The sequence below is a fragment of the Somniosus microcephalus genome, chromosome 28 (genome assembly GCF_052327205.1).
Source record: "Somniosus microcephalus isolate GS21.2 chromosome 28, FLI_Smic_1.0, whole genome shotgun sequence".
Lineage (NCBI taxonomy): Eukaryota > Metazoa > Chordata > Chondrichthyes > Squaliformes > Somniosidae > Somniosus > Somniosus microcephalus.
In genome coordinates, this window is record NC_141014.1 from 42,015,814 (window position 1) to 42,041,652 (window position 25,839).

The window sequence follows — 25,839 nt, forward strand, 5'->3', positions numbered from 1 at the left end:
CATAATTATAACCTTCTATTCTTACCCTCATTCATGCTTTTGTTACCTCCAGACTCGACTATTCCAAAGCTCTCCGAGCCGGCCTCCCACCCTTCCTAAACTTGGTGATCCAAAACTCGGCTGCCCGTGTCCTAACTCGCACCATGTCCCGTTCGCCCATCTCCCCTGTGCTCGCTGACCTACATTGGCTCACAGTCCAGCAGCACCTCGATTTTAAAATTCTCATCCTGGTTTTCAAATCCCTCTATGACCTCGCCCCTCCCCATCTCTGTAACCTCCTCCAGCCCTACATCCCCAGGATCTCTGCACTCCTCCAATTTTGACCTATTCCACATCCCTGATTTTAATCGCCCCACCATTGGCAGCTATGCCTTCAGCTGTCTCGGCCCTAAGCTCTGAAACTCCATTCCTAAACCTCACTCTGCTCCTTTACAACACTCTTTGGGACATTTCACTATATTAAAAAGGTGCTGTATAAATACAAGTTGTTGTTGTTAAAACCTACCTCTTTGACCAAGCTTTTGGTCACCTGTCCCAATAGCTCATGGTCACCTGTCCCAATAGCTCATGTGGCTCGGTGTCAAATGTTGCCTGCTTATACTCCCGTGAGGCGCCTTGGGCCATTTTACTACATTAAATGCACTATATAAATGCAAATTGTTGTACATTAATATAGCCCCTGGTCCAGTAATACTGTAATAGATTGAAAAGGATACATTAAAAACATTAGCAGTCTGGTATTTCTCATCTCAAATTTCATCAAGCCATTAGAAAGGATTTAAAACATTTGACTTATTTCTTCAACTTCCAGATAAGGTACCAAAAAATTGGGGAAAACAAAAGTTATTTGAAATCTATTTTCCTTTATTTCAGACTCTCAGCTTGTGAATTTACCTGAATTGTTGTTCGGTTGCAGTCCCTCGTTCTTTATTTTCAGCCTTGTTTCCCCGAAGGCAGTTCCTTTATGAAAATCTGTACCAGTTTTACCCGACAGTACGGTTATATACAGAGCTCTGCTCTGTTCACCCACGGCGTTATCTAAAATATATCAAAAATTAAAATTCACAAATTCTCACAGGGAGAACACATTTACTATGGGCGTTCCCTCCGTGCTCATAACCAGCCTGTTTCCCACCACAGCATTGGCTGGTCAGAGCTGAGTCCCTGGTCAGGGGCAGGTGCGGAGAGACCTGGTAGTTTATATACTGGCTGCTAACAGCACCAAACCCCATGCTCAGTATATTAACTATATCTGGTGAGGCCAAAACTCACTGGAATTTACCCTTTTACAGGGTCAGGTCCAGGAATTGAGAGTCCACAGTCATTAACCAGAACATAAGAGATATGGTTTACAAACGGTTAAACAATCATTCACTAATAGTGTTATTTCTATGCTTAACTCACCAATTCCATAACAAAAGCACAGAGTGCGGTCTCTTCCAACCACACCACACAAACACACACACTCAGTTGCAACTTATTAACTGGTGTGCCCAGACAGAAAGCACATTATCTGTCCCCCAACCCCTCGAATTGCCCTGTTAATCAGAGTCAGTGCGCAGTAAACACTGGCAGTGGTGCTGTGAAGAAATACTGATCATGATTAATCCCAGTTAACACTACTCGGGGTAAATCCTCAGCCGTCCTCCAGCGCGCAACCTCAACTGCTGGAGCTCTTTCAAACTGTCCTTTCCCGGTTCAGAGATTGGGGGGAAACACCGACAGCAACACATCTGCGGGGCAGCAGCTCTTGTTCAGAAACACTTGGGATGAAGGATTTCACACGTTGGTATACAGCAATCCTTTCTCCCCCAGCACCAGGCACTCTTAAAAACAGGAGTGGCAGAATTCCAGAAATATTCCCCGCTCCACAACTTCTCAATCACACCAGGCTTGCAATCTAATACCAAGTGAAATGGGGAGTAAAAAAGTGTTACCTTGCATTATTCATTCATTGCTGACTACTCACAACAGTATTTGCAGAACAGGAAAACCATGGTTATAGGTTTGCAAGTGATGAAAATGATAATACTTAACTGAACCTGGGAGGTAGAGGAGAAATTAGAACAGTTTTAATCAAACAGATCAGTTAATACCTCCAAAAAGGAAATGGCTCAATATCCATCAAGAAAGGGGACTAAGGGTCATAGATATTAGCAGCACTCAATTTTTTGGAGGTAGGTAAGGGAAGGAACCAGTGTCCCTTAAAGTTGATGGTGGCAGAGTCTATGATAGGCTGTAATGCATGGTTCGTGGATGGAGCAGGCTTGATTGGCATTTCCTTGCTCCCAACCTATTTAGATCAGGGCAGTAAAGGTCAAAGTGAGAGTTAGGGCAAATGGGTGTTGCTCAGGTTGGAGGCATGTTGCAGATGGTGCTCTCCAAGAGTCCACTTTCGCTCTCAGTACATAGAGATGATCTGGACTCAGGGAGCATGGTCACTAAATGTGCTGACAACACAGAAGGGCGAGGGCTTGGCGAGGACAGGGCGGCAGGTCAGTGGAATGGGCAGGCAGGTGGCAGATACAATTTAATGTGATTAACTGTGAAGTTGTACATTGAGAGAAAAACAAGTAATGAGGCTATACACTGACAGGTACAGCCATAACAAGACCAACAGCATTTTGGGTTTGATAGGGCCAGCGTACAATAAAATAATAAATTTATACAAAACATAAGATAGTTAAGCATACAGTTGCAAATTGTGTGCAGTTTTGAGTGCCCCATTTAAGAAAGGACATTAAAGCCATACAGCAACAGATTCACCAGGATGATACACAGGCATGGGAAACTGAGACAGACCCGAGATACAATTTGCACTAGAGCAGAGAAGGCTGAGGAGATTTAAGAGGTTTTAAAATTAAGAGCAGCTTTGATAAGAGTGAATAGGGAAGAGACAATTGCCGTAGGTTGGGGAATCAAATAAAAGTACCGTGCCAATCCTTACCAGGTTCAGACACAAGGTTTGTATGGAAACACACCAACAAAACTCAGATGGCAAGCGGTCTGGGAGAGCAGGGCTGAGTATTTACTGTGCACACTCAGATACAAGACTAAACTCGTGTCTGTGGATCAAAGTACGGTGGGGGTGGGCAGGCATGTTGTACATCTCCCTCTGGCTCGTTCCTAGTGGAGCAGTTCCTCCAAGGATAGACTCAGCAGACCCTGGCGAGCAGCTGGTTACCTGCTCCGTTCCCCCAGTGTGGGGATATTTAGATTGCTGCTTCTATTCCAGACTCCTGACTTTAGTGCAAGCTCCACTGCCGGCACTGGGAAAGCCCAGTGGGATAGATACTGGGACAGGAGGGGTAGAAATCAGCTGGAGGCAAGGCTGCAGTCAGGATGGAGAGTTGCATTCCAGTATCACGGCGATGGAGGGGCAGACAGGAATGTGATGGCTGAGAGGAGAACGGAGAACAATGAACCAGCAAACGCTAGGTGAGAATTTAGATAGATGGCAGCCCCTTCATCCGGTCTTGTACATCAGAGACTTATTTACAGGTTTACACGGCACACAGTGAAACGCAAAGTTCATCTTAGATCCAACAAGTGGACAACCTCCAAAAAAACACAAAGCTCCAACACTGGCGCTGAATAAACATCGACAAAGGTACATGAAAAATGTTTTATTTTTTCATACAAGCACTAACTGCTTTTTAAACGCAGAACTGTACAGATTCCTGACAAAGTATTTTCCAATACAATATCTTATGCACAGGTTAGAACAAAATACATGATGTACAACATTTCTGATTTCTTTCTCCTTTCTTTTTATCCTCAAAATTGTACAAGGTCTCTAAACGAAAGCTCTCTTCCAAGAACGATTGTGTGTGTTCAGACTGCGAGCCTGATACCGGGTCACTGAGCGTCAATCAGCAGCACGGGGAGCAGAAGCCCACCCTGGCACAGGGTGTGCACTTCCTGGTTACTGCAGGTCCCGGTCCTCCAGGTATCTGTACTCGAACGTGAAGCCTTCTTTCTTTCTCTGGCCCCATTTCTCATAGTCAAAGTAAATGTATGTTCCCTGTTGGGTCAGAAGAAAAGCCTAGTAAGATGTAAACGCCAGTAGAGGGGCATAGGCTTACAGAGCGATCATCTTCTGTGAGGTACATCAGGGTCTGAAATTTCATTTGCCCAGTTTGTTGCTCAACCCGTCCTGATCAGATATGTTCAATATTTAAATAATCCTTAATTCACTGGTCTCCAATGGGAAGTGAAGAGATTATCCCACTCCCAAAGACAGATCCAGCCTTGCCGTCAATGCTGCTCCGAGGTTGGGCATCAGGCAAGTCAAGCAAGTGCCACCTCGTGCCCATTTCTTCCAACCAGAGGGGTCACTGGGTGCATTGAGTGAATCAGGTCCAACACACAGCAACTCGGCACCTCACCCACTGCACCTCACCCACTGCACCTCACCCACTGTACCTCACCCACTGTACCTCACCCACTGTACCTCACCCACTGTACAATACTCCGCAAGCCCCACCCCACTTATATACTCGCACAATCTACCTACATCTCTCCCTGTTACTACTGCTGATTGGTGGCCAGTTTCACATGCATTTATGCACACTATTCGAGACTGATGCCATCTAACCTCATTATACGGAGTATGAACTCCAGCCCTATTGGAGCGAAACAGAGTCTGTGTGCGATGGGAACAGCAGAGATATAGGTAACAGGAGGACTGGGGACAGAGAGCTTAATACTATGAAATAATATTATGCTCAAAGCTCTTACAGGAACGAGAAAATTAAACAAAGGTGAAAATCAAAATGTGAGGACATCATTCAGATGGAAATAGTGAAAAGGAAACAAGTTTGAGAAAGAGCACAGCAAGCAGCCTCAGACACAGCATACTCCCACTGAAACCCTGCGGCTACTGCAGCACCCAGCCCCAAAGGGACAAAACTCACTTTTGCAAGTTACGCTGGACTGATTGCGCAAGGAGCCAAACCTCAAACTCACAGCAAGTTCTCAACAACCCGAGCCACCAGCTCACATGGGAGCTGACAGTGGTACACAGAGAAAAGACACAGGCTATGCAAACTAGTAGAATCATAGAATCTTACAGCACAGAAGACCACTCGGCCCATCGTGCCTGTCCCAGCTCTTTGAAAGAGCTCTCCAATTAGTCCCACTCCCCCCTGCACATTTTTTCCTTGTCAAGTATTTATCCAATTCCCTTTTGAAAGTTGCTATTGAAGCTGCTTCCACCGCCCTTTCAGGCAGCGCATTCCAGATCACAACAACTCGCTGTGTAAAAAAAAAAAAAAAAATCCTCATCTCCCCTCTGGTTCTTTTGACAAAAATGTGTCCTTTGGTTACTGAATCTTTTGCCAGTGGAAACAGTTTCTCCCTATTTACTCTATCAAAACCCCTCATAATTTTGAACGCTTCTATTAGATCTCCCCTTGACCTCAGCTTCTCTAATTTCTCCACAGAACTGAACTGTAAATAACTGAACGAAGGATGAAACGTTCAGGATCATCATCAAAAGTACAATTTGCTACCGAGAAACCAGCCAGTTTTCTTCACAAGAATCTGTTAAAGGCCAAATGTAACCCACAAATATCGGAAACACATTGGGGTTTGAGCTCGGGACACCCACACCACCCCCAGCAAGGTAACTGGCTGATTCTCAACACACCGAGAACCCCGATCAAATTCATACCTGTTCATATTCGTCTGTGATTGTTTTTGGCTCTTCGTGTCTCTGGAACCACATCATGTACTTGGTGTGAAATCTCCAGGACTGCTTCTTCAAAGCTTTAGCAGCTAAATACTGGGACTTGGTCCCCTAGCAAAAGGAGATAAAAAGGTGGCTGAAACCAGAGTTGCATCAGTTCATAGAATCACAGCACCGAAGGAGGCCATTCGGCCCATCGTGCCTGTGCCGGCTCTTTGAACGAGCTCTCCAATTAGTCCCACTCCCCCCTGCTCTTTCCCCACAGCCCTGCACATTTCTCCTTTTCAAGTATTTATCCAATTCCCTTTTGAAAGTTACTATTGAATCTGCTTCCACCGCCCTTTCAGGCAGCGCGTTCCAGATCACAACAACTCGCTGCGTAAAATCATTCTCATCTCCCCTCTGGTTCTTTTGGCAATCACCATAAATCTGTTCTCTGGTTACCGACCCTCCTGCCACTGGAAACAGTTTCTCCTTATATACTCTATCAAAACGCGTCATCATTTTGAACACTTCTACTAAATCTCCCCTTAACCTTCGCTGCTCTAAGGAGAGCAACCCCAGCTTCCCTAGTTGTTAGGCTACTTATCATGGTTTACCATTACAATATTTTTGGGGGAACTTTAAAAAAAAAAGCAATTTTCCCCCTTTCCCACCCCACCGAAGGTACTGACAGCTCCTGGGGTACAATCCCATAGGGGATGGGCCCTCTCACACCTCGCCCAACTGTCAGTAGGTGATTCAACCTTGAGGGCATCGCACTAGCCCAATCATCTTCATCTGACCTCTACTGACCATTCCCAGTGAGGGCTACTGAACAGTGATCAGCAGCTGAAGCCTGGTTATACCCCCGCCCCAACACCCAGGGATGCCAATTGTAACACATCAGCATCTGTCTGAACAGCTAACAGAGCACGGAGCCGGGATTGAACCTGGATCCTTCATGCTCTGTAAGGCTCCGTTACAGTCTTTCCAAAAGCCATCAGGGAAACCTGTTACAAAAACTAAAATAATTCGAGTACATTTAAAAAGTGGCTTTTCATTAAATATTTGTGTAATGTGAGTTACTGCAAGAGTACAGCAAATCACAGCTCAGCAACAAAAGGCCCAACATTAAAATGGGCCTTCATTTCCTTCCACTATTACTGAGCCTCCAAATAGTTTTTTTTTTTTTTAAATGTGGGTTTAGTGTAACAACCTGAGCAACACAGACCAGGTACAATCCCTGATCTGTGCAGACTTGGCTGATCCTGGTCATAGCCTCCGGAGTAGGGGGCTGGGGGCAGAAGGGAAATCCAGTTCCTCACTATCCAGTGACCTCCGCTGGGACGTGAGCGTATACCCAATGCCAAGTCAGAAGATTGAACTCAGCTGTGGTGCCTCCATGGCTGAATGGCCTGCCAATGCTCACTGCGCATCAAGACACACAGTGAACGGGCACATGGGTGATTTGCAGGACAGTCACACCCTGTGGAACTATTCCTAGCAAAGTGCCTTCAGGATGGAGATGGGAGAAAGTTAAATTTAAAAAAAAATTTGAGCTTTTAAATGTCTTTTGGAATTCAAACAGAAATAGTTCACGAGCTGCTGGTGCAGAGACCGTGTGCCACAGAACACACTGCGCTTATCCAGCAGACGTGTAAAGATGTCGGCTGTATTGCAGGTGGATTTTTAAACTGAACTTAAAACTCCGATGAAGCTTAGATCCCTGCTGTTGGTGGGACGTGTGTGTGTAAAACAGCTTCATGTTTACCTACAGAACTCACTGCACTAATAGCACTTTGAGCCGTGGCAGTGACCTGGGATACGGGGCTACACAATACAAGTCTTCAGCGCAGGCATACCAGGTGTTTGCAGCTGCAAGACATTAACCTTTAGTGCCTTTTGCTAATTTACAGCACGCAGCTTGAATCAGAAGACCACAAAGAACAGACAAGTCATTGAGATGAGGAATTCCACCTGGCAGAGCGTGGGTGTTTGGAATGCTACACGTGGGGGCAGAGCAGTGGGACACACATTCGACACACACACTCCATGCCAGAGTTGTTGATCTTGCGGAGCTGGGGCCTTCCTTTCATTCCTCTTTTTTCTAACCGTATTCTTTTCTCCACCCGAAGGAGGGGACTTATTTTGAGGTGCACGGGTTACACTGAACCCTCCAAATGCCCATTCTTCACCTGCAAGGTTGGATAGCGAGTGCTGGTCAACTACAGGGGGCGTCACATCCTGAACAAATGCACTATAATCAAGAGAGGCCATTGGCTGCTGGGTACCCAGGCTGATTTAATGACCTAGCCCAGGGGCAGAGGTCAAAGGGTCAGTGTTGAAGTTCTGGCAATGGGCAGCCACCCCCTTTAGGGGGTAAGAGAGCATGAGAACAGAGGAATTGAATCCAAATGATTGTGGGAATGGGAAATTACCAATAAATGGGATCTGGTTAGTCAGGGCAGCAGAGAATTCCCTTGGGCTGCTACCAACTCGGAGCTCAATTTCTGTTCTACCCAAGCACAAACCTAGGGCAAGGTGCCAACTGGAAACCTGAGCAATGCTGTTTGGCCATCCTGCTACGGAATGATCGGCACTGCTCAGACCAATACCCACCTCTAGGTAGTAGAAGATGAAGAAGAGAGTTTCAGTGGACAAGCGCTGGTAGAACTCCAGTGTGTCCGAATGGACCGGGGGGATCTGATGGTGATAAGGCGGTGTGGGACACGGGTTGCGTGGGAGGTAGTGTCTGCAGGGGAAACAGAAAACAAATTCAAACACTTTTAGAGACAGTGAGAAATCTTGGAACTGATTAATACTTCTGTCGTGAAAAGATTTTAAAAAAGTGATTGCATTAGGCAGCAAAATCAATGCATTTTGGGCAATACTATAAACATAAGAAATAGGAGCAGGAGTCGGCCATTTGGCCCTTTGAGCCTGCTCCGCCATTCAGTAAGATCATGGCTGATCTTCTACCTCATCTTCACTTTCCTGAACTATCCCCAAATCCCTTGATTCCCTTAATATTCAAAAATCTATCGATCTCTGTCTCTGTCTTGAATATACTCAACGACTGAGCCACCACAGCCCTCTGGGGTAGAGAATGCCAAAGATTCACCAGTGAAGACATTTCTCCTTATCTCAGTCCTAAATGGCCAACCCCTTATTCTGAGACTGTGACCCCTGGTTCTAGACTCCCCAGCCAGGGGAAACATCCTCCCTGCATCTACCCTGTCAAGCCCTTAAGAATTTAACTCCACTCAGATAATACACAAGTAGTTGTACCACCTAACTAAGCCTGCCTCTCCCATATCACCTCTCTAATAATCCAACTACAGACAAAACTACAGCAGCAGCTAGAGAGAGAGAGCGAGAGAACATAAGAAACAGGAGCAGGAGTAGGCCATACAGCCCCTCGGGCCTGCTCCGCCATTCAATAGGATCATGGCTGAATCTAGACTCACGTTCACTTCCCTGCCCTCTCCCCATAACCCCTAATTCCCTTATCTGCTAGGAAAATGTCTATCTCCATTTTAAATGTATTTAATGTTGCAGCTTCCACAGCTCTCTGGGGTAGCAAATTCCATAGATTTACTACCCTGAGTGAAGAAGTTTCTCCTCATCTCAGTTTTGAAAGAGCAGCCCCTTATTCTAAGATTATGCCCCCGAGTTCTAATCTCACCCATCAGTGGAAACATCCTCACCGCATCCACCCGATCAAGCCCCCTCACAATCTTATATGTTTCGATAAGATCGCCTCTCATTCTTCTGAACTCCAATGAGTAGAGTCCCAACCTACTCAACCTCTCCTCATACGTGAGAGAGAGAGAATAAGCTATATTCCTGGGGCCACACCTGGCTCAGTCGGATCAGCACTCAGCAGGAAAGGCTGTCCACTGGGGTGTTCGGACACTATGAACACCTTTACCTGTGCATTGTTCCTGCGCGTGTATTCATTATGTATCACTTGAACAGGTCAATAAGTTGTTTTTTAAAAAGCAAAGCCACACTGAGGGTTTGGATTTACGGGTTTTTAAAAGCAGCCATTGGAAGCAGGATTTCATAAGAACATAAGAAATAGGAGCAGGAGTAGGCCAATTGGCCCCTCGAGCCTGCTCCGCCATTCAATAAGATCATGGCTGATCTGATCCTAACCGCCAATCCACTATGACAGGACTATCTCCTGAATCTAACAGCATTAGACACACGAAAACAGGAGCAGGATCAGGCTACACGGCCCCTGGGCCCGCTCCGCTACCCACAGGGCCATGACCTATCCGAACCTAGACTCATGTCCAAATTCCTGCCCGCTCCCCGTAACCCTTAAATCCCTTTTCTACTAGGAAACTGTCTATTTCTGTTTTAAATTTATGTAATGATGTAGCTTCGACAGCTTTTTGGGGCAGCATATTCCATGGACCTACCACCCTCTGAGTGAAGTAGTTCCTCCTCATCTCAGTTTTGAAAGAGCAGCCCCTTATTCTAAGACTATGCCCCCTAGTTCTAGTTTCACCCATCATCTGGAACATCCTCCCTGCATCCACCCGATCCAACCCCTTCATAATCTTATATGTTTCAATAAGATCGCCTCTCATTCTTCTGAACTCCAATGAGTAGAGTCCCAATCTACTCAACCTCTCCTCATATGTCCATCGCCTCATCCCCGGGATTAATCGAGTGAACCTTCTTTGTACTGACTCGAGAGCAAGTATGTCCTTTCTTAAGTATGGACACCAAAACTGTATGCAGTATTCCAGGTGCGGTCTCACCAATACCTTGTACAACTGAAGCAATACCTCCCTATTTTTATATTCTATCCCCCTAGCAATGAAAGCCAACATTCCATTGGCCTTCTTAATCACTTGCTGCACCTGCATACTAACCTTTTGAGTTTCGTGCACCAGGACCCCCAGATCCCTTTGTACTTCAGTACTTTCAAGTTTCTTGCCATTAAGATAATAACTTGCTCTACGATTTTTCCTGCCAAAGTGCATAACCTCACACTTTCCAGTATTGTATTCCATCTGCCAAATCTCTGCCCACTTACTTAGCCTGTCTATGTCCCCTTGCAGGTTTTTTATGTCCTCCTCACTCACTACTTTCCCTCCCATCTTAGTATCATCTGCAAACTTTGACGTGTTACACTAGCTATCCAAAACTTCCGTTTTGCAGTTTTATATCTTCTCTGATTTTACTGCAATACAAGGAATAACCAAGTATAGTAGCCTCATTGTAAACCATTACACAGAAATGGACTGATGTACTGGGCTCTATAGTACAAAGTGCAGCAGATTCACTGCTAGAATGAGCATTGCTTCAGTTAACTCTGAATCCTATTGTATCTAACTGGGTGCCCTTCTGATAAACTCATTGCCTGGATTCAGCTTCTCTCCGCCACCAGCTGCTACTGACCGTATCCTCTCTGAGTCTGACGGGTGAGGCATATGAAGCCACGCCGACTCCACCATGTGCAGCTGGTATTCTTGGTCCTTGGAAAGATGCACCGGGCTCAGTGGGCACACGCCCAGCATCGGCTGAAGGTGGACTTCTGTTGTTTGTGGAACGTTAGATGTCATCGAGTTGCTCTGTGACGATGGGGTGCTGAAGAGATCTGGGGGAAAAAAACCCCACCACTTTTAACACAGATTTTAAATAGAACAGACTTTAACCGTTTAAGGCCTGCATTAGTACCTTTACTAAAAACAGAAAATGCTGGAAATACTCAGCAGGTCAGGCAGCATCTGTAGAGAGAGAAACAGAGTCAACGTCTCAGGTCGATGACCCTTCCTCAGAACTGTTTCTCTCTACAGATGCGGCCTGACCTGCTGAGTATTTCCAGCATTTTCTGTTTTTACTTCAGATTTCCAGCATCCTTAGAATCTTTACTCTCTCCCCAGGATGAATTACAATGGATGTATAGATGGCCAGGACCCAATCTGTTGATCAAGAGGTGTCAGATATACTTTATGAGTTGAGCGCAAGAGATCCCAGTCTGCCGCCTTGTGAAGTGTCAATCCTCTGCGCTGCGCCTCACCTTACCCCATGACACAGGTCTGGAACCCATTGTGTAGGAATTTAATGACTTGCTATTTATTGCACAATTTGTACAATGCAGCCGTGGAGTGTGACCTCAGTGGGATTTTCCGCCGGATTGTTCAAAGAATTGCGTATGAGTGTGTCCTGGGCAATACTTACAATCTGTTTAACATTTAACCTTTAGCAAAATGCATTTCTGGGGATGCTTGTTTAGCTTAGGGTGAAAACTCCTGGTGACCAGGTTCTGGTGTGACGTTAGAGATTTTGCTGCCCCCCCCTTCAGAGGGATGCTGATCTGCAGGTACTCACCCCTCTCGTTCAAATGCAAGGACTGGACTTGCTCTTCCAATCCTGCACTCACAGCTGCTCGTTCCGCCATACTTTTTAAAGAGCTCAGTGTCTCTGGAGCCTGCTGGATGTACAGAAATTAAATAATGTTAAAGGAAAAAAAGACAAGGTCTCAAATATTTCAAAGTGCCTCCCGTACAATGAATTGTTTTAAGGTGGCTTTCTGCACACAGCAAGATCCCACTAACAGCAATTGAGATAAATGACCAATCTGATCTTTGACATTAGTTGAGGGAGGGACATCAGCCAGAACACCTCCCTGCACTTCGAACAGTGCCATGGGATCTTGACGTCCAGACGACCAGGCAGACTGATTTAACGTCTCATTTAAAAGACGGCACCTCCGACAATGCAGCACTCCCTCAGTGCGGAGTGTCAGCCTAGATTATGTGCTCAAGTCCTGCAGTAGAACGTGAACCGACATCCTTCGGACTCAGATGAAAGTCCATGCCAGACAAAGTAGCAATGCCAGAACTAACGGGCATTGAAATCTGGCAGCCCCAGCTCATGTCGCAATCTGCAGAGGTGAAGAATAAATTTATAGGAGTTCACAGCTCGTGACCTGGAGCACCCAGGAACCCTCACAGGAAAGGAGAGCAGAGAATGGTGAGCAAGACCGAAGATCAGAACGAGTGCCAAGAAAAGTGAATGGGGTGAAAAAAGAGGGGGCTAAGTTAAAAGAAAGGATTATACATTCAACCACAAGAGAGAAGGACAATCTTCCCCAAAGAAAAAAATGAAACACCATTGGGAAGGATAAGCCTCCACTGCAACAGGCTGCTCGTCATTGGGAAAAGCCCACTCTGGATTGGCTGCGAGTTGGGCATGAACTGCAGTTTACCTTCAAACTGCAACCCTCGCCGCTGCACAGATTGTGACCTAACACACTAACATTCTAATCAACAGTCCTTACCCTTTCAAACAAATTCCGCTGCCAGATTTTTATTTCCAGGCCTCCCAAAAACAGTGAAGTGAATCTGTAAAGCTACCCGGTTCAAAAATTTGGCTGTGACAACTAGAACAGAAACAACACCCAGCATGAGAAGACCCTCAGTAGGTCGACCACAACAAAATATAGAGAGACCACATGCTGCTGCACCCCTGCTTAGTACTTCACAGGAGATTTGAGATAACAGCAAGAAAACCAGCTTTGGGAGTCCAGAAACAAAACTGAAACTCTTCTCTCTTCTGGTGAGGTTGGGGGGGAAAAGAGAGACAGAGAAGTCCAACATGCAAAGACAGAAATAGCATTCATCGTATGGGTTGGTGTGAAAAGAAACATTAAAGCAAGGGTTGCTGATGTTGGATTTGAGGGATGTTCCGATGATGCTGCACCACTTTAAATAAAGCAACCACAACAATCGCCTGCCTGCATCAGGGACCACAGTCTCCGGAAAAACAAGAGAAATTTTGCAGAAGCTCTAGTGTTATTATGCAGCAAGAAAAACCTACGGACAGTGCAGGGATAACTTGAAATTATGTAGAAAATCCGTGCCTATTATGTGGCCAGAAATCTGATTAATCTAAAGATTTATCTTTCATGGGTCTGCCAGTATACCATTAAATCATTACTGAACAAAGTGATATTTTGTTTTTGCATTGCAACTTTAAAACACTTTATATTTTCTTGGTAAATTTCTACAGCATTCATTCAGCACAATCTGGTGGATGCGGAAATGTCTTCCTGCACCTGCAGAGATTATAGCAGCAATGGCAAAGTTAGCTAACACAGGTATTCCAGGAAGTCCTGCTTGCCAGAATTGTACAAGGGAATTATGCTAAGATTCTTCCTGATGATTGTCTACATAAGCAGGAACAAGCACTCGTGCACACAGATCAAATTCCTCTTTTGGTATGTCTGTCAATGTTGGCAATGCCCAATAGTCACTGTTATTGGATGATAAAAATTACACTGCGAACGGATCCAAGATGCTCAGCATTCAGAACACCAGTGCCAAGCTGGCCAGCTCCAGAGATACTTGTCAGGCTTATTTCCAGCACCTGCAGAGGATTTGGCGATGACATGCAGTAAACGGATTAGGGTGTCCTGGACATCAGCGTACACTTGTGGCCAGTCACCATGTAAAAGCTGCAAATTTCATTCATCCAGTTGCAAGTCATTAACCAAGTCGAAAGCGTGAACTGCCAGAGTCCCTCGGTCTCAGAAACTATACAAGTGCAGATTTTCAGCAGTGGAAGCCTGTTCATTTCTTCAGCCTCATCAATCAACATCTCCTCAATTACACACACATGTTCTAAATTTACAATTTTACAAATAATTTTTAGAAATAATTAATGATTAAATGCAAATAAATGATTCCAAAAACTACAGTAACAAGTACAGGTAGACTACCCTTTATCTGAACTTCCGAAAACCGAAACCCTCTAAAAACCGAAGGTTTTTTCATTCAGCATAAGTCGTGCGCACGACATGACCAGAGTGGCGCACGACTTACACTGAGCAGGGCAGAGGGTCACTGAGTTCCCTCCTGGGTAGGAGATTGCCGGCCGAGCCGGGCAGTGTGAAGGAGGTATACCGGGAGAGTGAACCCAACAATACAGCGGCCCGTCCGATAGCTGCAGCGGCCTGTCCGATATTCTTTTCTCCCCCCCCCCCCCCGACCCCCACCCTTTCGGATAAGGGATAGTGTATCCTTTATCCGCACTTCCGAAAACCGAAATCCTCTGAAAACCGAAAGTGTTTTCGTTCAGCGTAAGTCATGCACACGACCCCGACCCCCGCCAAATTTCCCAGTCTTATAAAATACCTTCCGAAATCCGAAATTTTCCAAAAACCGAAACACGGCTGGTCCCGAGGTTTTCGGATAAAGGATAGTCTACCTGTATTTAAATTGATACTGGAATTGGCAAATTGAGCAAACATACCTGAAGTTCGAGTGTATTTACTGGGGCGGGGGGGTTGCTATTTTCAATTTCCACGTTTATAAAATCGCTGTCGTACCTGAAGTACTTCACGTGATACTTTGATGGCTGAAAGTGGTGTGCTAGCGAGTATCAGCGGGGTCGGAAGGCAAGGCGCCGTTGGCTCTGGTTAGTATTCAGACACTGACAATACTCTGTGCCCAGAAGGAATTACAGGCAAGTCACTCAGACTTCTGGAACTGGAGGCTCGAGAGCCTGTTGCCACTAAATCCAGGACGCTTGGGTGGGGGTGTTGGTCACACTCTAGACTCTGCTGGAAATGCAGAGGTGAGCTGGGAGAGGTTGTAATTGAAAAGGTGGGGAAAGATTTGTAAATGAGGAGAAGCATTTTGAAATTAATGCAATGGTAGGTCGGTGAGGACAGGGGAGATGGTGAGCAGGGGTGGGTGCAGGCAGCTAGTTTTTGGAATGTGTGTAAGATAGAATGTGGGAGGCCAGCGGGCGCGAAATGTGTGGAGGAGGGTTTATGGGGGGGGTGGAGACGGGTTTATGGGGGGGGGGTGGAGACGAGGGAAGCCGGGAGATACAGCTCAGCTGCAGTAAAATATAACAAGGCTTCCCAAATAAAAAGTTTCCCTAACAAATAGAATCGACGTTCTGTCTACAATCAGTTAACTTCCATTCAAGCACAATCTTCAGGCACAAAAATACGCCCTTGCAGCAGTGACTACAGGCATCTAATTTTTCTCACGTGCCCCTTATTCCTTTCTTACACTTGCTGGTGCACAGATAGCACAAGATGTAAAACAGGTTGAAACGTTTGACGCAGATTGATTTCAGGATGAAACTGCTAATATTCAGCTGTACCCTCAGCAGCAGACTGAAACTTCACTTCCACACAAGAGATCTTGTTCTGTGTTTCAGGCATTTTCCTCCTTGTGGAAAGGCCTCATCACTGCCCAACAACAGACAACAGCTCTCTGCACCAGCGACCACCGCTCCTTCACTGGCCTGTAGGTGGCGCGCACGAGCAACAAATCAACACTCTCTGCCGGTTTTTCTCCTGATCCAGGGCCACCCTGAGTGATCAGGAAGTTGCTGAGAAGTTCCTGTCACAAAGAAAGTGAGCCGAGCACAGACAAAAATACCATGCCACCTAGGCCCGAAAACACCAACTCCGACATACTCGGGCTTTTCAGGTGTTTTCAATGAACTCTGGCTCGAAACCTTTACACAGCTTCATTGGAAGCTGTGTAAACACCAGGGCTAGGATTTCACTCATGGATGAGAGTCTCTCTCTCTCTCTCGGATGCCATTCTGGGCTCCGTAGTCTATGGTAGTGGTGTCCTTTCATCGGAGACCAGGGGTCAAATCTTGCCCAGAGGAGGCACACATCGAGCCTTTCAAATGCTCATTCCAATTCCTAAGCCAATCAGGCAGCAGTCTCAGACTGGTGCCCCAAGATAATCCTGAACCTGAATCAGTCTCTCTCAGAAACACCTGGATAGCAACCGTGCAAAATGGAGCGAGCTCACTGCAGCTAGGAGTCGTCTGGCCTGGGGTTGGGGAACTCTGCACTGTACTTGACCCACGCCAGCCCTGCTGACGTGCAAATACATAAGAAATAGGAGCAGGAATAGGCCACTTGGCCCCTCGAGCCTGCTCCGCCATTCAATAAGATCATGGCTGATCTTGAGCGCAAAGCCGCTCCCCTGCCCACTCCCTTCTCTTGCAAAAATCTGTCTATCTCCACCTTGAATATATACAATGACCCAGCCTCCACGGCTCTCTGGGGCAGAGAATTCCAAAGATTCACAATCCTCAGAGAAGAAATTCCCCCTCATCTCAGTTCTAAAAGGGCGACCCTTTATTCTGAAACTGTGCCCCCGAGTTCTAGATTTCCCCATGAGGAGAAACATCCTCTCTGCATCTACCTTGTCGAGCCCCCTCAGTATCTTACAATTTTCAATAAGATCACCTCTCATTCTTCTAAACTCCATTAAATATAGGCCCAACCTTTCTTCATAAGTCAACCCCTTCAGCTCAGGAATCAACCGAGTGAATCGTCTCTGAACTGCCTCCAATGCAAGTATATCCCTCCTTAAATAAGGAGACCAAAACTGTACGTAGTGTCTGATTTCTGAACCCAGTTACATAGAACAGGACTGTCTGCACCAGGACGACATAAACAGGGAATGGACAGAGCAAAATCAGCAACGGGCGGGGGGGGGAGTAAGGAGATTAAATTCAGTGAAGTTCAGGATTGTAGCTGCCCCTCACAATGACACCCATGTAAAGCGAAGGCCTCTTCCTCCCAGCAGTCTGGTAACCAGCAGGTACTACCTGTGCGCTCTTGGACTGTGCAGTTTTTGTGGGAAGCAAAGCTGGTTTGATGTGGCACCTCTCCACCCGGCCCACCTTCTCCCATTCTGTACATACCTTCAACTCCTGGGAGACAAACGGTAAGGGTCCATTCATCATGGCTGGTGTTGGTTTAAGATCAGTGAAGTTGGAGGCTTGTGTGTTGACCTGACTGGCTGCGAGCACTGGGATGATGTTCGTTGTGCTGGCTACAGATACGCTGACTGGCTCTTTCCTGCGTGACAGATATCCAATTAAAACAATCTGAACCAGATCAGAAGACTTCAACAATACATGAAAATATATCAACTCCAATCAACATTAACTGGTTTGCTATTCTTATTCAGCCGGACGCCTCCTGGACGGACAGTTTTATCCCTCATTGACAGTGGCAGCCCCGAATCCAGCAGCAAAACGAGCAGTGTCTCGAGGACAACAAATGTGTGTTTTTGTAAATCTGTTCTCGGGACGTGGGCAACGCTGCATTTACTGCACCTCCCCAACAACTGAGCGGCTTGCGAGGCCACACAGAGGGCACCAAGAATCAGTCAGGTAGTGTGCGACTGGGGTCACACAGGCCAGAAGGGCTCATTGTAGACGATTCCCTTCCCTGAAGGTACAGTAGTGAATCAGTTGGGTTTTTAATAACAATCTGGCAGCCCATGAGTTACTAGATGTATCGAATCCAATTTGACAACCTGGTGAAATTTCAACTTGTGACCTTTGCGTTCCTAGCCCAGTAACCCCACAATGGGGAATCTAACCCTCTGGACCTCCAGCAATCAAACTATTGCAAAACTTTTAACACATATTTTCTTTGGTCATTTTTAGTGAGCGCCGGCATAATTGGGCAGGGGTGATGTGGGGAAGGCGGTGAGAAGAGTGTTGGAGGGATTACTGAACCTGTCAGTACAGGGAGCTGCTCACTGTCGGTTTTCACAGCACTATTGCAGGCTATTACACGATGAGCCTGTGCTGCGGTACTCACACATTATTCTGTATGGGGGTCGTGCCACTTGGCTGGCTGTTTGTACTGGAAGGAAGACTGTAGCTGTTCTGATGTTCCACACTGTTCTCGGCAACCACTGCACTATAACCTGAAAAAAACAGGTGTAATTCAATATAAGCAGCAACCCAGACAATACATATTCAGGAGTAAATGAATCATTGACATATTTAGAATATAAAAGACTTGTATTTCTCTAGCACCTTTCACAACCAGGCGTCCCAAAACACTTTACAGCCAATGAAGTACTTTTGAAGTGTCGTCACTGTTGTAATGTGGGAAACGCGGCAGCCAAATTGCGCACAGCAAGCTCCCACAAACAGCAATGTGATAATGACCAGATAATCTGTTTCAGTGATGGTGGTTGCGGGATAAATATTGGCCCCAGGACACCGGGGAGAACTCCCCCCTGCTCTTCTTCGAAATAGTGGCTGTGGGATCTTTTACGTCCACCTGAGAGAGCAGACTCATCCGAAAGACGGCACCTCCGACAGGGCAGGGCCAGCAGCAACTGCTGAGGGTTTAACATGAGTGAGCGTGCGTGTGTAACGAGGAGACGTTACCACACGATCACCGCGAATAGTTTACTGTTAAAAGGGAATTCACCATTTTTCACGCAAATTTTTCGCTGACAGCGGTGAACGCTGTAGAAAGAATTTTGCATTTCTATAGCGCCTTTCATTACCTCAGGACGTCCCAAAGTGCTTTACAGCCAATTAAGTGTAGTCGCTGTTGTAGTAATAGAGAAATGCGGTAGCCAATTTAAGCACAGCAAAGTCCCACAAAAAGCAGAGATAAATGACCACATAATTTGTTTTAGATTAAATATTGGCTTGAACCCACAAACATCTGACTAATAGACGAGAGTGCTCCCACTGAGCCAAGGCACATTTTATGCAGAGAAATAGGGCACACTCTGATTTGGGACACCTACTATCAGCATCATGCACTTCAAGGAGAAGTACAGCACGGGTTAGATGCAGAGTAAAGCTCCCCTCCCACTCTGCTCCAACTACAGAACAGAATCCCTCCCTGAACCAGAGTGAGGCGGACAACTCTGTGCCAATTAGGGCCAGTTTGGTGTTGTGGATTGAGACTATTCTAAACTGATTTGAGGTGGGACCCTTATAGTCAGCAGACAGAAATGACTTCCATCCTATCAGACCGGGCTGGGTCCCAGGGGGAAAGGCTAGTGTCTAACTCACTGCACCACTCCGCCCCCATCAAATTCACACTACTGATGCTCGAAGGTAGACACTGAAGAGGTATGCTTGTCACATTAAACAACCGCAGCGAGAGTGGGCAGTATTACGTACTTGCAGTCCCATTTTGCTGCTTGCTGGTGGGAATGGGCACGGCATTGGCAGGTCTCGACTGGAATGAGCTGGTGGTGTTGATTGTGGTGGTTCCTGCTGCCACAGCTGCTGCGTAAGCAGAGACTGAATTCGTCCCTTGCGTCCTGGAAAACAGACACGAGAAAAACGTCAATCATAAGCCGTTCCTGCTAATCACTGGATCAATCGGAACGAGGAAGGGCATCACAGCAACTTGTTCCTGAAACGGTCCCAGGGTTACTGACTCCACTACCCTACCCAGTCCATTCCAATTCGTGTGAAGAACTCCCTGGCATTGGAATTAAATTTTCCTTCGACCAGTTTGAACCTTTGTCCCCTTGCTTTAGTGCCACAGAAATTGAATCAATGCCTTTAAAAAAAATTAAAAAAAATTCTAACAACCATGTCTACTTCTACAAGGCCTCCTTTTAGTCATCACCTTTCATAGGAACAGGAGGTCATTCAGCCCCTTGAGCCTGTTCCACCATTCAATGAGATCATGGTTGATCTGTATCTTAACTCCATCTACCCGCCTTGGTTCTGTAACCCTTAATACCCTTGTACAGCATATACAAATATCTATCAATGTCAGTTTTGAAATTATCAATTGACCTCCAGCCTCAACAGCTTTTTCGGGAGTTTTCCACATTTTCACCACCCTTTGTGTGAAGTGATTCCTGACATACCCCAGAACGGCCTGGCTCTAATGTTAAGGTGATGCCCCCCTTTTCTGGCTGAAGAGACCCGGTTTGGCCAGCCTCTGCTCACAGCTCTGTGCTCTGACACTGGGCGAATCATTGTTGCACGTGTGAACGTTCAAAAGAATTCTATTCAAACAATGATAAACCTATTCAGCCTCTGAAACCTCATGGCATGGGTTTTAGACTCGGCCTCTGGCCTTCATATTGTGTCCTAGAAGTTTCAGGAAGTGTAAAAATGCCCAAATATTGCCAAAACATTTACCTCCTTTGGGCCACTTGTTGGTAAAATTCCTCCAAAAGCCATTTTGACTATTTTTTCTGATGGGGATCAGACCGTGAATTATTTTAGTGAAGAACTGATGCAGTCATCAAAGCCTCTCCTACAAGGCGGGGCGGTGGGCGGGGGGGGGGGAAAAAGGGGGCACACCACACCATCAGGGCAGGAACAAAGGCTGTCGGGCTGAGATTACACAGGAACACATCTGGACCATCATTTCGAAGCAGAGTTCCAACATCCCCAAAGAAAATCACTGTGACTGGGCCTGGTCCCATTAATTAATCCAGAAGACACCATGCACCAAGCAGCTATTTCACAATTGTCTTCTCTAAGACGACAGGGCATCAGACTGTCCCCCAGAAAGATTAGCAGCACAAACCATCTTCAGCTGCTTCACAATAACCTTCCCTCCATCATAAGGTCAGAAGTGGGGATGTTCGCTGATGACTGCACAGTGTTCAGCGCCATTCACAACTCCCCAGATAATGAAGCAGTCCAAGCCCCGCTTGTAGCAAGACCTGGACGACATCCAGGCTTGGGCTGATGTGTGGTGCGAATGTTACCTGCTACTTAAGTGCCAGGCAATGACTATCTCCAACAAGCGAGAGTCTAACCACCGCCCCATGACATTCAACAGCATTACCATCGCTGAATCCCCCACCATCAACATCCTGGGGGTCACCATTGACCAGAACTTAACTGAACCAGACACATAAATACTGTGGCAACAAGAGCAGGTCAGAGGCTGTATATTCTGCGGTGAGTGTCTCACCTCCTGACTCCCCAAAGTCTTTCCACCATCTAAAAGGCACAAGTCAGGAGTGTGATGGAATACTCTCCACTTGCCTGGATGAGTGCAGCTCCAACAACACTCAAGAAGCTCGACACCATCCAGGACAAAGCAGCCCGCTTGATTGGCACCTCACCCACCACCTTAAACATTCACTCCCTCCACCACCGGTGTACCATGGCTGCAGTGTGTACCATCTACAAGATGCACTGCAGCAACTCGCCAAGGCTTCTTCGGCAGCACCTCCCAAACCCACGACCTCTACCACCTAGAAGGACAAGGGCAGCAGGCGCATGGGAACACCACCACCTCCAAGTTCCCCTCCAAGACACACACCATCCTGACTTGGAAGTAGATCGCCGATGATTCTTCGTCACCAAGTCAGAATCCTGGAACTCCCTCCCTAACAGCACTGTGGGAGTACCTTCACCACACGGACTGCAGAGGTTCAAGGCGGCGGCTCACCACCACCTTCTCGAGGGCAATTAGGGATGGGCAATAAATGCTGGCCTTGTCAGCGACGTCCACATCCCATGAACGAATAAAAAACTATACAAGCACAGTTTACAATTCATTCCTTTCACTCCTCCTTTTCGGATCTCTGGCCACATTTCGTTCACCAACAGGAGGATGGGCTGGCAAGCTTTCTGCAAATGCTGCTGTACCCATCCAACAGAAGGCGGGTGAAAGGAGCTTGGGCTCACTGCGCCTCTGGGGAAATCACATGGAGTTCCCCTGGGCACCTCCCAGCATCCTGGGACTCACCGTGTATAACCCCAGTGTGAACATCAAAACACACCCCCAAGTGAGACACAAACAAACCAGAAGCTCCCTTGCAATCAGCCTGAACATCAAAATATACTCGCATCACTGAGAATTTCTCCTATCTCTGATGTCCTTATGGTATCCTTGAGGTTGCCAATTTAGTGCTGAATAGTGGCTGGTTCTGCGCTGTGGGCCCAGTTATACCGAGAACACTGGTCGTGACCACACTGTGGGTTCAATTCTACCAGGAACTGGGTTGAATGCTTATTCACTTAGGACATTTACAGGCAGAAGGAAAGACTGCAATTATTAGTCTGAGCTGGACTCAGAACCCATGTACCAGAGGTAGCTGTGCATCATCACATCTCAAAGAGCTCCACACACAGTGAATTGTGTTGAAGTGCAGTTAGTTATATAGGCAAAAGCAGCAGCCACTGTACACACAGCAAGATCCCACAATCAGCCAGGGGATGAATGACCGCTGACTGCTGTTTGAAGGAGGAAAGTTGACCAGGATACCAGGAGAACACTCTTTGAATAGCAGCAGGGGATCTAAACAGCCACTGAATCACCAGACTAGATGGGACCTTGGTTTAACATCTCACCCAAAGGACGACATGGAACGCTCCCTCAGTACTGCACTGGAGTGTCGGCCGAGATTACTGGAGTGGGGCTTGAACTCACAGCCTTTTAATCCTGAGGCGAGAGAGTGCTACCCACTGAGCCAACCTGAACTCAACTAAAACCACCGTGGACCCTGCCCTGGTACTCTGTTCTTTAATATAATGGAGCACTGATTCCCCAGTGGCCATCAGAAGTATGTTCAGAGGGTGCCCTTGTGTACTGTACCAAACCCATGTTAAAGAATGAGATATTTTATAGCGCTGAAGTACAAAGGATGCCAAAAACAGGGTTAAACTCATTTCTAAATGCCCGTGCTGGGGGCAGGACGAGGTGTCTGTACTTACAGAGAATAGCTCTTGCTGGACTGCAGCAGCTTGTTTCCCCCGTTGCTGGATCCGTTCGAGGGCAGGGTCGGCGTTTTTGTACTGTTCAACCCCTGCGCACTCTGGGAAATAGAAATGGATGGAGGGAGATTGTTACCATGGTGAGTCTTGCTGCCAAGAACCTTTGCAGGCGACTGAGGATGGAAAAGAGAGCAGAAAAGTGGTGTGAATACAAAGCAAGTGGGTAGAAAGGAGTCAGAACATGTCATTTAATCACCCTTGCCCTTTACTCTATCAGACCTTTCCACACCACACTTTCCCCTGGCTCTGTACTTGGCTTAAAAAGCTGTTAATCTCTGATGAAAGGCCATCGACCTAAAATGTTAACTCTGTTTCTCTCCCCACAGATGCTGCCTGACCGGCTGAGTGTCTCCAGCATTTTCCGTTTTTATTTCAGATTTCCAGCATCCGCAGTATTTTTGTTTAAGACGGGTTTAATCCCACAGACAATGAGAATACAGGGAAAATCCAAAGTTCACGACACCGTATGATAATGGCAGAAACAGGGCAAGTCCCGACGGTCATGGTGAGCCCTCGGAGCAGGGGGAATTTCAGCCGGTGTGAAACATAACACGGTGGAGGGAGCATTCGGAAATTTCGATCTACAACTCCCCACACTGCAAATTCTGAGCATCAATCAGCCCATCGGAGGAAGGTGGACGGTTTCTCAGGGACAGAGGAAGAATAAATACAAACTGCCCCATGATTGGTGATGTACATCTCCCGGCAGTCAGTCAAGGAGCTGCTACAGGAAAAGCTACCCCCCCCCATGAATCCCATGGCAAGAACCAGTGAGTGGCTGGCGAAATAAAAGGCTACAATTACCATAAACTCTGGCCCACTAATGCGGCAAGTTTTGGTTGGGATGGGGGAATGGAATAATCACAGTGACTGACCCACTCTACACTGCACAGCTGGCTCCCCCAAAGCTGCAGCTTACACACACTGCACGAGATGGGACTTTGGGGCTGGATTTGATGGTACACATTCTTTACAACACAACTGTGCAAGTTAAACTTCCCTCGAAAAGCAAACTGACCATGCTCATCTCGCTGTCTGACCTACTCCGCTTCCGCTCCTCTTCATGATTTTCCTGTAAATAAGAAGCATTTCAAAATTAGCACTTAAGTCATCATTAAGAAGCTCAACGCCACAATGACTCCGTGGGTTCCCGTACCCTTTTATACAAAACAAAGCTACACAGAGCAGGATAGTCCCAAGTTCCATCCGTATTCTGGGCTGGTGGGGGTGGGGAGGTTTCAGAGATTTCCCCATGCTGGAGGAAGGCCGCGAGTAGATAAGATCGGGCTTGGTTGTGATAAGGCTCTCAATCAAATGACCAAACACTAATGTTCAGACTCGGGAGAGTGGCTATTTGGGCGAGGTCCTGGCAGACCATTGCTGCCTGTAGAAACACATCCCAGCACAGGAGAGCAGGGGAAAACCCTGCTCAAAATACTAGCATTCTAAATTAAAATGAAGCAAATGGAGCGTACGACATTACATTGGAAAACAATACCTGATCAGCATCCTACACAGAACAATGACTGCAAGGCTGGTCCCTTCATTGGCATCATAGCTTCACTCATCACCAGATCAGATGTTATGATCCAGAAACAGTGTAACTGCACCCACTGTGACCCAGTGAGTTAGTGGAGGTCTGGTGGTGCAGGCCGTGATCAGGTCAGCATAAAGTAATTAATTACTATACTTGTCAGGGCCCAGGACAGCATTCCCACCTATTCCCTACACAGGCACCATCTCTTTCTGGTCTAGGTGGGGCAGGTGTCAGTGTACGATGTGTTCTCCTTTTGAAGATGTATCCATCTATTTGAATCTCCAAATTTAGTATGAAGGACATATCATTACTCACCACGGACTGGTTGGCTGGACTGAGGGGTACAGGAGAACTTGAGGTTGTAGAGGTGGGAGTGCTGTTACACTGGTTAAAAAGCTCATCTTCCACATTGCTGTTACTGTTACTTGCTGGTGATGTTGCCATTATTGATGTTTGTGCTGGAAAAATGGAGTGAAGTCCATTAAAACCAGAAGGTATAATTGGTCAGACTCATGTCCAATCCCAACAAGGCATAGTAATCCGACAGGAGCCGAGTAGGAAGGGTGCAACTCCCTCCTAACTCAGCATTGTTGGCCTGCCTGCCTCCCTCCTAACTCAGCATTGTTGGCCTGCCTCCTTCCCTCCCCTCAATCCCCAGGGCTAAATTAGCACCACCTGAAGTTCTAGGCCAATTTACACATTCCACACCAGCTTTGCTCCAATCGTTTGCCCTGATTGGAAGCAGGACTCAGCTGCAATGAGTAACGATGGTTAGTTTTGTCAGTGACACTCTACAGCAGCCAATCACAGTGCTGCACTCAGTACTTTGCATAAACCAGCTAAATTAGCCAATTCAGACTCCTGTTCTAGTATAGGCTGAGCTCAGGCGTTGGTCGTTTAGAAGCTCATTTCTTCCCGAGTCCTCCACTCTCCGAGGACAATTGTAACTGTCTTGTGCTCATCACGGTGCTGACCCCAGCCTCCAACTCCGACTGAAAATTAATTGTTCGAAACAGCTACCTAGCCATTTATTGACCGTAACATTAATGAGCACTTGTGTTAAGTACAGCACTACTGATGTCCCGAAACCCAACATCTT

General features: G+C 46.6%; 2 protein-coding genes across 9 annotated transcripts in view; both read right to left on the bottom strand.

Annotated features, from left to right (window-relative positions):
- LOC147099667 (parvalbumin beta-like) overlaps positions 1-1,148 on the bottom strand; it is a 114,928-nt gene extending 113,780 nt beyond the window's left edge. For both annotated transcript variants that reach the window (XM_085969022.1, XM_085969021.1), the window contains exon 1: positions 895-1,148. The gene's annotated coding sequence lies outside the window, so the exon portion shown is untranslated. The remainder of the gene's footprint in view (positions 1-894) is intronic.
- Positions 1,149-3,611: 2,463 nt separating this feature from the next.
- LOC147099669 (CCR4-NOT transcription complex subunit 3-like) overlaps positions 3,612-25,839 on the bottom strand; it is a 114,779-nt gene continuing 92,551 nt past the window's right edge. For 3 of the 7 annotated variants that reach the window (XM_085969029.1, XM_085969030.1, XM_085969023.1), the window contains 11 exons: positions 25,056-25,198; positions 24,222-24,275; positions 23,144-23,316; positions 19,625-19,767; positions 18,291-18,399; positions 17,381-17,537; positions 12,020-12,122; positions 11,087-11,285; positions 8,291-8,423; positions 5,675-5,800; positions 3,612-4,045 (listed from right to left, as the gene is read on the bottom strand). In XM_085969029.1, the coding sequence (XP_085825155.1) occupies positions 3,926-4,045; positions 5,675-5,800; positions 8,291-8,423; positions 11,087-11,285; positions 12,020-12,122; positions 17,381-17,537; positions 18,291-18,399; positions 19,625-19,767; positions 23,144-23,316; positions 24,222-24,275; positions 25,056-25,198 (1,460 nt within the window). In that variant the 3' untranslated portion in view covers positions 3,612-3,925. The remainder of the gene's footprint in view (positions 4,046-5,674; positions 5,801-8,290; positions 8,424-11,086; positions 11,286-12,019; positions 12,123-17,380; positions 17,538-18,290; positions 18,400-19,624; positions 19,768-23,143; positions 23,317-24,221; positions 24,276-25,055; positions 25,199-25,839) is intronic. The other 4 variants (XM_085969027.1, XM_085969026.1, XM_085969024.1 and 1 more) reach the window with 4 other exon arrangements.